General features: G+C 37.2%; 1 protein-coding gene across 1 annotated transcript in view; it reads left to right on the top strand.

Annotated features, from left to right (window-relative positions):
* The window catches only part of LOC110945595 (voltage-dependent L-type calcium channel subunit alpha-1D-like), an 80,738-nt gene that overhangs the window by 41,743 nt on the left and 23,425 nt on the right, over positions 1-15,570 (top strand). The window contains 15 exon segments of the mRNA XM_051949198.1: positions 4,835-4,937; positions 6,261-6,390; positions 7,730-7,789; positions 7,863-7,969; positions 9,145-9,232; positions 9,403-9,510; positions 9,739-9,791; positions 10,987-11,133; positions 11,208-11,409; positions 12,205-12,363; positions 12,443-12,553; positions 13,435-13,518; positions 13,744-13,872; positions 14,100-14,165; positions 15,433-15,524. Of these exon segments, the coding sequence (XP_051805158.1) occupies positions 4,835-4,937; positions 6,261-6,390; positions 7,730-7,789; positions 7,863-7,969; positions 9,145-9,232; positions 9,403-9,510; positions 9,739-9,791; positions 10,987-11,133; positions 11,208-11,409; positions 12,205-12,363; positions 12,443-12,553; positions 13,435-13,518; positions 13,744-13,872; positions 14,100-14,165; positions 15,433-15,524 (1,639 nt within the window).

Here is a 15,570-nt window from a genome sequence, read left to right as displayed (position 1 = left end):
TGGAAAAGCTAGAATATTTTCTTTTTAATTTCTTTTTTTATGTCACTGAAGTTGAAGCAGTAGTTCCTAATGTGTCTTGTATTTAATTTAATTTGATAGCATTGTACAGTTTTGTTTTTTTGTAGATCTGTACATACAAACAACAGGTGTTTAATAATTTATGAATGGAGCTGGAGAGCTTAGGGATCTTTATTTTGAGGATTTTTGTTTGTTTTTTTTTCTTCTGGAGGTACCATATCACCTAGGGGGACTGATTTAGGATCTATCCCTACAGGTCAGGGGAAGTGGACATAGACAAGGAGGGTAGCCACTTAATGTGGACAATGGGATTATTTTTTGGTTTTGTCGTTCAGCAGGTTTACAGTTTGTTCTATTGTTGTATTGTTTACCTTGCTCAGAGAATTAGCCAGAAAAACATGTCCTTTTTTGATCTGAATGTCACAAAATGTAAAGCTTAAGTTTTTCTCTTGGAATTGTAGAGGTCTACAGAAAGTTAAAAAGATAAAACAAGTTATGAATAAACTTAAAGATTCAGATGCTAAAATTATATTTCTGCAGGAGACTCATACTCTAAAAGAAGATCATGTTAAAATAAGTAGAAGATGGCAGGGGACTGTTTATTCAGCATCATTTAATTCTCAGGCGAGAGGAGTTATGATCCTCATTCACAGCTCAATTCCTTTTCAAGTGCTTAACACAATCGAGGATAAATTTGGAAGATATTTAATTATCCAAGGCTCACTACTATCAGCAAGTCTAAACCTGGTGAATGTTTACGGTCCGAATGTGGACGATCCAAAGTTTTTCACTGACCTCTTTCTGCCTCTCTCCTCCCTCCCTGGGGCATACATAATTGCTGGTGATTGGAACTGCACATTAAACCCCATTAAAGACCGATCAACAGGTGTCGACCAAACACACAATAAAAGTAGGTCAGTGATCACTCACTTTATAAAAGAGCTTAATTTACTTGATATCTGGCGGCATTTTAAACCTGACGAAATTGCATATTCTTGTTATTCTGGAACATATAAGACATTCTCTCGCATTGATTATTTTTTAGTCTCTGCTACATTGATCTCTAAAATTAATAACTGTTTTTATGATCCTATACTATTGTCTGATCATGGTCCATGCGGCTTTATTTACATAGATGAGGCTCTTGCAAGAGATCCACCGAGATGGAGTTTAAATCAAAAGTGGTTACTGGATGATAACTTTATTGAATACATTGGAAAAGAAATAGATAACTACTTTAAAGACAATACAACTGAAACAACTGCTGCAGTTAGATGGGATGCTTTCAAAGCCGTTTTGAGAGGACATATAATAAGTTATACCTCATCCAAATCAAGAGATTTTCATAAAAAGAGATTATTATTAGAGTCAAAAATTAAAACTTCCCAAGGCCTTATGATTAAGGACAATACACCTAATACACAAAAGGAATTGTTAACCCTAAAAGCAGAATACAATTTAATGTCAGCAGACAGAGCGGCTGCGGATATTATTAGGCTTAACCAAAACTTTTATGAACAGGGCGAGAAAACTGGGAAACTGTTAGCATGGCAAATCAAACAATTAGAAGCAACAAAGGCAATAACTTCAATCAGGAAAAGCAATGGAGACATGATAACCAATCCTGTTGAGATAAATGAAGAATTTAGGGAATTTTATCAAAAACTTTATAATTCAGAAACACAAAATGACTCATATAGTCAAAATACTTTTTTAGACGATTTGGATATTCCACAAGTTCCAAATGATTTTTTGAACACTTTAGAAGCTGATTTGGAAGAAAAAGAACTTAGCAAGGCTATTGATGATATGAGGGCTGGCAAGACACCAGGTCCTGATGGACTCCCTATTGACATTTATAAAAAAAATTTAAATCCAAATTGCTAAAACCCCTTTTAGAAATGTTTATTGAGTCCTTTCAGAGTGGAAGCCTACCGCCATCGCTAACAGCTGCATTAATAACATTATTGCCAAAGCCTGGAAGGCCAAGTAATTCTTGTGGAAATATGAGACCAATAAGTTTATTAAATGCTGATTTAAAAATTTTATGTAAAGTTTTGGCAAAACGACTTCAAGAAACATTACCTAGCATAATACATAGGGATCAAAATGGATTTATTCTTGGACGACAGGGTTTCCACAATGTTAGGCGTGTTTTGAATATTCTCCAAGGGTTGGATGAAACTACAGACAAGGCCTTCTTATCTCTTGACGCTGAAAAGGCTTTTGATAAAGTTGAATGGCATTATCTTTTTAATGTCTTAGAACGATTTGGATTTGGAAACAAATTTTTAAAATGGGTTCAATTACTGTATTTAAATCCAACAGCTCAGGTTTTGACAAACAAAAACATCTCACAACCAATTAAAATAAAAGAGGATGTCGTCAAGGCTGCCCACTTTCGCCTCTCTTGTTCACTTTAGCAATAGAACCTCTGGCAATAGCCATCAGAAAAAATGCTAAAATAAGTGGAATATCGATCGGTATTACTGAGCACAAAGTTGCACTTTATGCTGACGATGTTATCTTATTTGTCTCACATTTGAGCAGGACAATTCCTGCTATCCTAGATCTGATTAGGGATTTTAGTAAAATCTCAGGTTATACAATCAACAATACTAAATCTTCTATTTTATTGCTCAATGAGAAAGGCGGAAAAACCAGCCCCACAAGCTCAATATTTTAAAGTGGTGGATCATTTTGAATATTTAGGAATAGAAATTAGGCGCAAACTAAATTTGATTGTTATATCTAACTACGAATCTTTAATGAATGATATAACAGGATTGGTGGATCGGTGGATGTCTTTACCTCTTTCTTTGATTGGTAGAATTAGTGTAATAAAAATGAATGTGCTCCCCAAAATGCTGTATATTTTTCAGAATCTACCTTTGCCCCCACCAACTGAATTTTTTGAACAGGTTAAAAAATTATTTACAGGATTTATTTGGAAAAATTCTAAGGCCCGAATTAGATTGTCTTTATTACAGTTACCATATAATAAAGGAGGACTAAAATGTCCAAATATAAAGTGGTATTATTGGGCAACTCAACTGAGGTCAATTAAATTCTATTTCGAGACAAAAGACATCCCGCAGTGGAGGGAGATGGAGTCGGAGGGTCTGATTTTACCATGACCACAATACCTTTATTCAGACAAAATTTTTAAACTTGTTAAAAAAAGTGAAAATCCGATAGTTAAAAATATGATTCAAATCTGGTCTAAAGTACGCAAATTTGTAAAGGAGTCTTGTGATTTATCTCTCTATTCTCCAATTTGGGGTAACCAATATTTTATTCCTGGAAGGGCAGACACTGTTTTCCGAGAGTGGGCATTGAAGGGATTAAATACTATAAAAGATCTCTATAAACCAAGTACAGATGCCTTAATGTCCTTTGAGGAAATAACAAACAAATATAATATTAATAAAAAATACTTATTCAAATATCTTCAACTTAGGAGTTTCATTAGAACTAATCAGAATAATATGAACAAACCTCAAAAAACAGTTTTAGAAAAAATTATTACTAAAAATAGTCTGAGTCGGGGTGCTATTTCAGAGATATATAATTTATTATTGTCTACTTCGACTGATAATACAGACTCCAAATTGAGAGCATGGAATGAGGATTTACAAACAAATATCTCAAAAGAGGACTGGGAATTGGCATGTGCCAGTGTACATAAACAATTAGTCAATACTCGATTTAGGCTTCTCCAGTACAAGTGGTTTATGAGAGTCTATGTTACACCAGTAAAACTGCACAGATATAATCATAATGTACCTGATATATGTACAAAGTGTTTAAATGATAAAGGAACATTGTTCCATTGTATGTGGACATGTCCTGAAGTGGAACTCTTTTGGGACGAGGTTAGAATAGCAGTAGAGTCAATCATATCAAAGGATATTCCAAAAAGTCCTGCGTTTTTCATTTTAGGAATATATCCAGAAAAACACAATTTTTCAAAAACTGAAAAAATAATGATTAATATGTGTCTGATACAAGCAAAAAGAATAATTGCAATATATTGGAAAAAAAGTAAGAGACCCAAACTGGTGCACTGGGTGAAACAGATGCTCACAGTATATCCTCTAGAAAGAATTACATGTTTTAGAAAAAAAAAGTTGTCTATATTTGAAGAGGTGTGGGGACAATTTAAAGATTTTGTGGGAAATTTTGATTTGACAGAAGATACTGATTAAATTGAAATTAATATTTTGCTGTGGACCTATACAATATAATTTGTGCATCTAAGTATGTAAATGTACCATTTGTTTTCATGTTTGGTGGCATGTTAAGGTTTTAAGCTCAATCAATTTCTGGCAAGGTAATGTTTTTGTTTTTTTTTGTTTTTTTTTTGTTGCTGTTATGTTATTTGTTCTTGTGTGCATGTTTCTTCTTTTTAAAAAAAAAATCTTTTCTAAAATCTGTGCAATATATAAACAAATGTTTTACCTGCAAACCTGGGACAGGAAAGGTTGGAATACTGTTCTTGCAGAGATTTTTTATGTGAAAACCAATAAAAACATTGTTATAAAAAAAAAATTCTTCTCTTTAAGAAACTTCATATCTTTAAAGTGAATTCTTTACGTGAACTCAAGACACTTTTATGACCACCGTGATAAAAGGTTCAGATTTATACCGTTTTAATGTCTGTTTCCTGTTAACGTTTTGAACTCCAGGCAGTGCTTTTTCTCACTCTGGGCCTCTTTTTGTTAATAAAACAAGTCAACATGTCCACTGAACGATCAGAATCCAGATGATATTCTTCCTTCTTTACCTGCTCACATGATGATCTTTCTTCCTTCAGATGGAGGAGTCCAGTTAAAGATGGCCGACCTCGCTCCTCCCAAAGAGAAGGTTCTTCCCATCCCAGAAGGCAGCGCTTTCTTCTGCCTCAGCAAGACCAACCCGTGAGTTTATCCAGTCAGCTGCCAGAGTCCAGAGAAACCCGTCTGCTAGAGTAGACATCTGAAATCTGTGTGCAGATGATCGGTTCAGGATGCACAAAGACACAAAAAGGGCACAAAGAGACGCAAAATGATTACAAAGCAACAAAATATGACCACAAAGAGACACAAAACAACCACAGAGACTCAATACGATCTCGAAGAGACAAAAAAAACACACAAAACGACCACAAACAGAGACACCAAAATGACCACAGAGACAGAAAACAACCACGCAGACTCAATATGATCTCAAAGAGACACTAAAGCACCACAAAGAGACATAAAACCTCCATGATAAGACACAAAACGATCAACAACAGACACAAAACTGTCACAGAGACACAAAACAACCACAAAAAATGACACTTGAGACCTTGTAATGCTATAAAACCGTCCTGGAACTGTGTTCAAACCCAAACAAACCAATAATCACTGATCAGTCGCTGCTGCTCGTTTTATTTCTCTGATTCAGCATCAATTTATCTAACATTTTTAAATAGTTTTTTTTCCCCATAATCTCATAGTTTTTATGTGTTTTGTTCAATTACTGCTAATATCGAGCAAAATCACAGAACAAAAGTATTCATTTACATTTTTATGGTAAACAGTTAATATCCACATCAAAAAACTTAAAATTTTACTAATTCTTTTACAAAATTTGACTGTAAAATTACACTGTTTTTTAATTTACTGAAATTAGCACAAAAAATGCTATTTTACAGATATTTAAATTTTGATATTAAGATATTATATTTTAATATAATAATATAAAATTAAATATTAAAATATCTAATTTCTTTCTGCTGTAACCAACTTTTCCCTCGGGGATTAATAAAATGTTTCTATTCTATTCTATTCTATTCTATAATCAAGTCTCTCATGTTCTGATGATGCTGTTTTAATCTTTCACAGAGATATTTTATTTCTCCATGACTGTATAATCTGCTTTTAGTTCTGTTCTCTCTACATACTGCAGATATTTAACTATCTACGCTCTGAATTACAAACATTGCCTGCAGTTCAGCCAATAAGTCGCTGAATTTTTGCCGTGTGTCCGTTGGTCTGAGCTCAGTCACTAAACATGCCATACATGCATCCGGGAGAGCAGAATTTTTAGTTTTTGACAGAATTTAGTTTGTGCAAGTTCTTTATTTTTTGTGATTTTTAAAATATAATTGCACGCATTTTTTTTAATCAGGTCTAGTTGTGTAGTCACTTTTTTCTGTTGTCATCTCTGAGTTTGTTGTTGTTTATTGTTGGTTTTGTTTGCTGTTTGTGTCGCAGCATCCGTGTGGCCTGTCACACTCTGATCCACCACCACATCTTCACCAACCTCATCCTCGTCTTCATCATCCTCAGCAGCTGCTCGCTGGCCGCCGAAGATCCAATCAGAGCGCACTCCTTCAGGAACAATGTGAGTGGGGCCACTGATTGGTTGGTAGCCAGGAGGGGGCGGGGCTTGGAGAGATTACACATCAAAAGTGGGTCAGTGACTAACCGGGTTAAAGAGGAAACACACATATGGAGGCAGAAAACCACGTTTACTGTTCCAAAGTCACGGTATACACACTACTGCACACTACTACACACACTAACACACACTACTACACACAGTACTACTACATATATAGACACTACTACAGAGTGGCACACTGACAGCAGCTGTCCTCAGACCAGATCTATTAACCAGTTGAGGACAGACATGACTCTGCTCTCTACTAAGCTCAACTTTTAATAAAAAACATGATTTTAAACTTCTGCAGCTTCTTTTATTCTCACAGTGATTCACATCTCCCAGTTCTATCAAGCACTGTGTTTTTATTTTAGACTGAAGATGAAATGATGCTCGTTTCTTTTGTTTCTGGTCTTTCGTTATGTTCTTAAGCTCCCGTATGAGATTCATTACAAACCTTTATTTATTTAAACTCTGAGCTACGTTAGCGTAGAAGCTTCATTTACATCCAGGCAGCTGGTAAAAACTTTGATCTGAGATCACTGGCAGCGTGTGAACTTGGTTATCTTTGTTCAAAAGCCATCAGCTGGGATGTTAGCTCCAACACTGAAATCCTGAAATGCAAAAGTGCACCTGCTGTGCTAGCAGTGGCTCTTAGTTAGCTGTCACCTGTGCTAAGTAGCTCCAGTGATGACATGCTAAAAGTGCAATTGGCCATGCTAGCAGTGGCTCCACCCTTTAGCCATTGCCTGGGCTCGTTAAATTGAATTGAAATTGAATTAAACTGAATTTTCCTTCGGGGATGAATAAAGTGATTCTGATTCTGATTAGCTCCACTATTGAATTGTAGAAAGAGCACTTGACTTGCGTCTGTTTGTTAGCCATCTCCAAAGCTAGTTGGCTCCAATGTTGACCTGCTCAAAGCAGGTTTGGTTACGATAACATTAGCACTGTCTGTTAGCCATCACTTGTGCTAGTTAGATCCAAGGCTGAAATGCCAAAAGTGTATTTAGTTTGTTACCTGTCACCTAAGCTAGTTACCTCTGATGCTGAAAGTGCGCTTGACTATGCAAACAGTGCCTCTGTTGGTTAATTGTCACTTGAGCTAGTTGGCTCCAATGCTGAAATTGTGTTTGGTTATGCTAACTGTAGCTGTATTTGTTAACATCACCTATCCTAGTTAGCTCCATTTCTTATCCTAAAAAACTGATTGGCCGTGCTAGCATTGAGTCTGGAAGAGAAAGTGTTTTTATTTGTGTTGTTTGTGAGTTGTGCATGCTAACAGTGTGTTTGTGTGTAGATCCTGGGTTATGCAGACTACGCCTTCACCTCCATCTTCACCGTGGAGATTCTGTTTAAGGTAAAACCTCCTCCAGTTAAATTAAAATACTTCTGGATGTTTATGTGAATCTAACCTCCCGTCTGTGTGTCAGATGACCGTCCACGGAGCGTTTCTCCATCAGGGTTCATTCTGCAGAAACTGGTTCAACCTGCTGGATCTTCTGGTCGTCAGCGTCTCTCTGGTCTCTTTCTTCCTGCAGTCAGTATCAGACCTCAAAAATAAAGATTATGTTCATAAAATTCCTCTGCACGAACCCAGAAATTAAACATATTTATGGTCTTTTGAATGCAACCCAACTCTTGTTGACAATGTAACAATAAGGGTACCAAGATAAACAGGAATTTTTCTGTTGTTAGCCAAGTTAGTATGTTAGCATGGTTCACCCTTCAGCTAAAGCTAAAAGACTTAGCCAGAATGCTGTTGAGAAGTAGACCTAGCAACACAACTACATCAGGTGTATAATATTATATGTTATCACAGCACTGATAGCTCAGTGCTAGCCCACTGCTAAATGGTTCTAGCTAACATGAGCAACTAATGAAACAATATTCCCAGTAGTAAAGCTGGAGAAACAATATCACTAAATAACATTAGCCAAAGTACTAGCCATAAACAAACAATATCAATCGCTGACATTAGCAGTCATGTTAGCCACAGAAAAACAATATCACTTGCTAACATTAGCTGCTTTATTGCCTACAAAGAAACAACAACATTAGCTAACATTAGCTGCCAATGTTAGGAGAACACAAGGGAAACAATATTGCTAGCTGCCATCCTAGCAACAGAGAAATAGTATTACTAGATAACAATAGCTGCTAAGCTAGCTGTACAAAATGTGCATTACTGGCTAATTAGTTGCCAGTGTGGAGAAAGAGTATGACTAGAACTAACAATAACTGTCATGCTAGCCATTAAGAAACACTGTCACTAGTTAATATTAGCAGTTGTGCTAGCCATAGAGAAGAAATATCACTAGCTAGCATTAGCTAGCATGCTAACCATAGACAAATGTATTACCAACTAATTAGCTACAATGCTAGTTGTAGAGAAACAGTATCATGAGGTAAAATCAGCAGTCATGGCTTTTCAGAAAAACGACATTCTTAGCTGTTTTTAGCAGCCATGCTAGCCACACAGCAACACAACTGGTTGCTAAAGTCAGGAGCCATGACAGTAAGCTGTTGTTTTCTTTTCTAATCAGATCAATGGCTCTTAACAATAATCTTGCGTCCTGATGATAATTTTTAAGTCTCTTCAAACTGAAACCACAGCTCAGACTAACCGATAATTTCTAAACCAGCAATCTATGATGTGAAATGGTTTTATTAGTTCTGGCAGGTAAACAAACAGATGTGTGTTTGTGTCTGCAGCTCCAGCGCCATCTCAGTGGTGAAGATCCTCCGAGTTCTCAGGGTTCTCCGACCTCTCAGGGCCATCAACAGAGCCAAAGGACTCAAGGTAACACCTGGAACCTCAACATATCTGCCATTATCACACCTGGAACCTGGATGTGTTTCAAACTAAATGCTGAAGTCAGGTTCCAATCCTTCAGGAAATTGTACCGCACTGGTCTATCAACACTCCCTGACTGATTGTTTAACTGATTATTGATTATCGATGTGTTGCAGCATGTGGTCCAGTGTGTGTTCGTGGCCATCAGGACCATCGGAAACATCATGATCGTCACAACTCTTCTGCAGTTCATGTTCGCCTGCATCGGAGTCCAGCTGTTCAAGGTGAGTCGAGACGTTCTGGTTTTATAAAGACCTGTCCTGAACATTAGAGTTCCTTTCATGTAGGTTCAGGAGATCTTTAGTCTGGTTAAACTAAATGTCTTAGAACCTGCTGATGATTCAGTTTAAGTTCTAGATGATCCTCTAATAGCAAAAACAGAACTTCTTTCCTGTGTTGTAAATTGTTGAACGAATTGTTGAATGTTTGAATGTTCTACTGTTGGTTTTCAGGGTAAATTTTATCGCTGCACAGACGAAGCCAAACACACTCCGGAACAGTGCAAGTAAGTTTCATATCCGTGCTTCACATCCTGAAGCAGCTTCTGTCTGAAATACTCAACTTCTGTTGACTCATTGTTGATGTTATGTTGTAATTCTTTGTGTTAAGATTTAAACTGGTTTGATTCTGATTTTAGTCGGTTCTAATTGGATTCTGATTTATAAATCAGGATTACATTTTAATTAAGTCAAAGGTTTTTTCTGCTGTGACAAAATGATTTGATGGATTAATTTTTATCACAGTTGGAGGAAGGTTGGAGGAACATTCGTCTGAAGGTGGAGAAAGATTGATGTAAGGTTGGAGGAAAGCTGGTGTGAGATTGGTGTAACTTTGAAGGAAGGTTGGTGGAAATGTGGAGAACGTTAGATGAAGGTAGGAAGAAGATTGTGTAAGGCTAGAATAACGTTAAAGAAAGATTTGAGAAAAGTTACTGAAAGATTGGTGTAACTTTGAAGGAAGGTTGGTGTAAGGTTTGAGAAAGGTTATTGGAGGTATGTTGTAGGAAGATAGGAGGAAGGTTAGTGGAACATTTGTCTAAAATTGGAGGAAGGTTGTGGAAGGTTGGAGGAAAGCTGGTGTAAAATTGGTGTAACTTTGGAAGAATGTTGGTGTAAGGGTTGAGAAAAGTTTTAGTCAGGTAATCGGAAAGTTGGCAGAAGGCTGGTGGAAACTCGCACACTTCTACCATTCACTGACAGCATGGACACCTCCACTTTAAAGGAACTGAACAACAACAGCTGTTGTTCTGTCAGTCTCCCCCTTGTGGCTGATTCTGGGATCTCATATCACCATGTTTCACAACAAGAACTGTTGGAGGAAATGTGATGTAAGATTGGTGTAACTTTGGAGAAAAGTTGATGGAAGGTTGGGGTTAAGGTTGGAGGAACGTTGATGTAACATTGTAGCAAGGTTGGAGGAAGGTTAGAGGATGGATGATCGAAGGTTGGTGGAAGTTTGCTATAACATTGGTAGAAGGTTGTTTGAAGGTTCTGGCTGTGTTTGTAGGTTGTTTTGATGTTAATATGTGGTTTGAGAAGAACATTTTTGGTGTAAAGGTTGTATTAAGGTTTAATTTAAGGGTTGTTTTAATGTTGATCTGTGGTTGTAGAAGAATGTTCCTGGTGAAAAGGTTATATAAAGGTTGTATGAAGGTTCTGGTTCTATTAGAAGGTTGTTTTAATATTGATCTGTGGTTTCAGAGGAACGTTCGTGGTCTACAAAGACGGCGATGTGAGCCACCCGATGGTCAGAGAGCGAATCTGGGTGAACAGCGACTTTAACTTCGACAATGTGCTGATGGGGATGATGGCGCTGTTCACCGTCTCCACCTTCGAGGGCTGGCCAGCGTGAGTATTCAAAGAGGAAAACTTTATTGAACCTCGTCGTCAGCACACGCAGACATTTCACCTTGTGTCTCCAGGCTGCTGTACAAAGCCATCGACGCCAATGGAGAGAACTCTGGTCCCATCTACAACTACAGGGTGGAGATCTCCATCTTCTTCATCGTCTACATCATCATCATCGCCTTCTTCATGATGAACATCTTCGTGGGTTTCGTCATCATCACCTTCAGGGAGCAGGGAGAGCAGGAGTACAAGAACTGTGAGCTGGACAAGAACCAGGTAAACTCACCTGTCAGCCAGAACAAACTACGTCACGTCAGGACTGTTTCAGCCAAAACCAAATGCACCCAAAGACTAACACTGAAAGTCTGAAAAACTGTGATCTCAAAAGTCACAGTTTAAAATTCTTTTGCAAAATGACTCCAAAAATTTGTCCGAAGCACCAAAAGTCTTTACAAAATGAATCAAAACTTCAACAATATGACAAACCTTGTCCAAAATTATACAATACTAAAATCAAGACTCAAGACCTTAATTTATCACAAACACAATTATACAAAGTATAATGTGCAGTGAAATGCATTGATGTGAGTAAAAACAGTAAACAGAATGACAAAAATAACTGTCAAAAACAGAAAAATGTGTCAAACAGGACTATAAAACTTTCACAGCCTTTGTTAAAAAAAAATCTGTTTTTATCTGCTTTTGTCTTTAAAAAACGGTTTTTGATCATGATTTTCAAATGGTACTTTGCCATTTTAGCCTTAATTTTTGTTTTCATTTTGTATTTGGTTTTAATTTCTTTCGATAAAAACACAAAGCCTGAGGACACATTTAGTCAGTTTTCACGTAGTTTTAGGAAGTTTTCTACATGAACTCTGTGCAGCTTCACAGACACTAAATAACTCAGCAAACTGCAAAACTACAACTGACGTTCTGTTCCAAAACAAAAACTACGACCAAAATGAGAGTGAAAGACGTGAGTTTGAAAAAGCTGGTGTTTAGAGATAAAACCTTTTAATACAGCACAGTTTAATTCATAAACTAAGTCGTGTTTTTTACGTATTTCTGCAGCGTCAGTGTGTTGAATACGCTCTGAAAGCTCAGCCGCTGAAGCTCTACATCCCCAAGAACCCGGTTCAGTACAAGTTCTGGTCCATCATCAACTCGACGGGCTTCGAGTACGTCATGTTCGTCCTGATCCTGCTGAACACCGTCACTCTGGCTGTGCAGGTCGGTAACGTTCCGCTTCATCTCCAATCGCTGACGCTTCGTTAAATCTGGCCTCTCTGACGGTGTTTCTGACCTGCAGCACTACGAACAGTCCAAAACCTTCAGCTACATCATGGACATCCTCAACATGGTCTTCACCGGACTCTTCACCGTGGAGATGCTGCTGAAGCTGCTGGCGCTCAGACTCAGGGTGAGGAAAACAAACACACCCAAACAGCAAAAAGTTCAAAATCACCCCAAGAATTTGTTCAAAATGACTCAAAACGTCTCCCAAATAAATAAAAAAATGTGTGTACAGTGAAACAGAATATGTTCTAGATTATTAAAAACCTAAAATATAGACTAAAACAAAAACTTGTCCATAATTATTTTAAAAAGAGGCTAAATTTGTTTAAAATGTAACTAAAATGACTTAGAAGTTGTCAGAAACAACAAAAAACTGTCCAAAGTCTCTCAAAATTGTCTAAAATGCCTCAAAAATTATCCAGAAATGGCACAAAACCTGTCCAAACAATAACAAATATAACCAAACATTTTCTAAATATCTGCTAAATGAGTCCAAGTTATTTTTCTAACTCATTTAGAACAGGTTTTGAATCATTCTGGACAGGATTTATGTCTCTTTTGGGAAGGCTCTGGGACATTTTAAACAGATGTAAGGGAGAATTTTGAGTTGATTTTTGGACACATCAAGTCTTCTTGGTCCAACTTTATGAAAATTTTAAGATCCTTTTGGAACAGCCTTGAGGCATTTTGAATAAGTTTCTGTCATTTTGGTTAAGTTTTTGGGAGTAAATTTGAAAAGGGTTTTCGATGTTCTGAATAAGTTTAAAGGTCTTTCATAGTTTTTAGGGTTAATGAAGTTCCTATGAAGTTCTAAAATGATGGAAAAAGTCCATTAAAAGTGACAAACCTGGACCCAGCTCTATGTTGGTGTTCCTGTGTTGAAATGTAGAGCAGCTGCTGAGGCCTCCAGCCAGCAGGGGGCGCTGCTGCTCTGACTGCAGCTGTTACTGCTGGTGTTACTCAGGTGAACAGAGGTTCCATGTGTTCTCATGTGGTTCCTTGCAGCATTATTTTGTGGACGCCTGGAACTCCTTTGATGCTCTGATCGTAGTCGGCAGCGTCGTGGACATCGTGGTGACCGAGTTCAGCGTGAGTCAAACACTGAAGCAGGATGATGCTGTTCTGTTGTTCTGCTTTAGTTCTGTTGGTGTTCTGTTGGTGGTCTAATGTTCTGTTGGTGTTCTAACGTTCTGTTTTAGTTCTGTTGTTGTTCTGTTGGTGTTCTGTTTTAGTTCTGTTGTTGCTCTGTTGGTGTTTAATCCTCGAAATAGCTCCAGCTTTCCAGAACTTTCTGACTTCCTGTTTCCATTCCAGAGTGGAGAGGACAGCTCCAGAGTCTCCATCACCTTCTTCCGCCTGTTTCGAGTGATGCGATTGGTCAAGCTGCTGAGTAAAGGGGAGGGAATTCGTACGCTGCTGTGGACCTTCATCAAATCACTGCAGGTCAGAGGGCGGGGCTTAATCGTGGAGAGGTGGGGCTTAATGACACAACGGGCGTGGCTATCGGGCTAAACTTTGTGTCCTGCTGAAGTTTAAAAGTCAGATTTGGTGACTCAGCAGAACCAGCTGCTGCTGAGTCACTGTTTCTGAGTTTCTCTACATTTCTGAGTGAACTTTAAGCTCCTCAGACTGCAGACAAACATTCCGTCTAACCGCTGGTCTGTCTCCAGGCTCTACCGTACGTCGCTCTGCTCATCGCCATGATCTTCTTCATCTACGCCGTCATCGGCATGCAGGTGAGTCCACACAGGTGAACGTCTCACCTGATCCAGGAGAACCTGCTAGAACCTGGATACCCTCTTGTGTTTTTATCTGTACTTACTAAACTTGTCCAAAATGACGTCACAATTTGGCAAAAATTAAATGATAGAAACATGTCTTTAGCCCTCCTGTTCTCTTCATTTACAGGCACCAAAAATGTTGCTTCCTTGTCTGAAAAAAAGTCCCCAAATTTATAAAAATGTGCAAAATACTCAGGAAGAAATTTCCAAAAATTCCTTAAAAATTTCCCTTAAATTTTTTTTTTTTTAAAAATACCCAAATTTAGCAAGAAATAAATATTTAAAAATTAAATATATATATAAATTGTAAATATTTTCAAATAAATCAATAAAAATCTCTCAAAAATATCCTAAAAATATCTCAAGTGATTACATACATATCAGTAAAACTTGTAATATTTTCTTTAAGAAATTTGCTGGATTTTGTTTGATTTTTTTCCTGAATGTTCTTTAAGAATCCCTTTTTTAATATTTGCTTTTTTCCACCAAAAAATGTTCAAAAATTTCCCAAAAATGTTGAAAATGTGAAAGTTTTCATTGTAAAAAATATATTTTTTCCACATTTTCAATTTGATCCTGAGGACAACACAAAGGTTAACTGAGTTAAAATGAACCATAAACTGTCAAAATGAGTCAAAAGTGTCCAAAATAAACTAAAATGATCCAGAATGAGTTAAAAACTGTCAAAACTGCTTGAAACTCGTTCTAATGATTGAAGAAAATTAATCAAAGTCACTGATAAACTGACCCAAAGTTTCAGGTCATTGTGATGAACTTTGTTTAGACAACTTTTAAACTGATCTACGAGAAGCTTTGACTCATTTTGTTGAATTTGTAAGTCATTTAGGACAACTTTAAATCATTCAGAGCTTGTTTTTGTCATCTTTAGCCTAAAATAATTTGGTGACATTTTTCCAAATCAACCTTTTTGGTGAATTTTACTCTTTAAAGGAACATTTCTTGGTATCTTTAGACAGATTTCAAGTCAATTTGAACAGTTTTGGTCCATTTTAACTCATCTTGGAGATATTTTGGTCATTTCTGACAAATTTTTGAACCCATTTTGACAAATTTTGTCATTTTGTTGAATTTGTAACTCATTTAGGAACAAGTTTGAAATTCAAGTCATTTTAAACCAATTTAAAAAACAAAGTCAGAAAAGTCAGCTGATAGAGAGTCACAGGTGGTTCATGATTAGAGTGATGTGTTGTCTTCTGTGTAGACGTTTGGGAAGATTGCAATGCAGGACTACACTCAGATCAACAGGAACAACAACTTCCAGACGTTTCCTCAGGCCGTCCTGCTGCTCTTCAGGTCAGATCCTCCTCTTCCTCCTCCTCTTCCTCCTCCTCTTCCTCCT

This window comes from Acanthochromis polyacanthus, chromosome 6 (assembly GCF_021347895.1).
Source record: "Acanthochromis polyacanthus isolate Apoly-LR-REF ecotype Palm Island chromosome 6, KAUST_Apoly_ChrSc, whole genome shotgun sequence".
Lineage (NCBI taxonomy): Eukaryota > Metazoa > Chordata > Actinopteri > Pomacentridae > Acanthochromis > Acanthochromis polyacanthus.
This window is presented reverse-complemented; position numbering and strand designations above follow the sequence as displayed.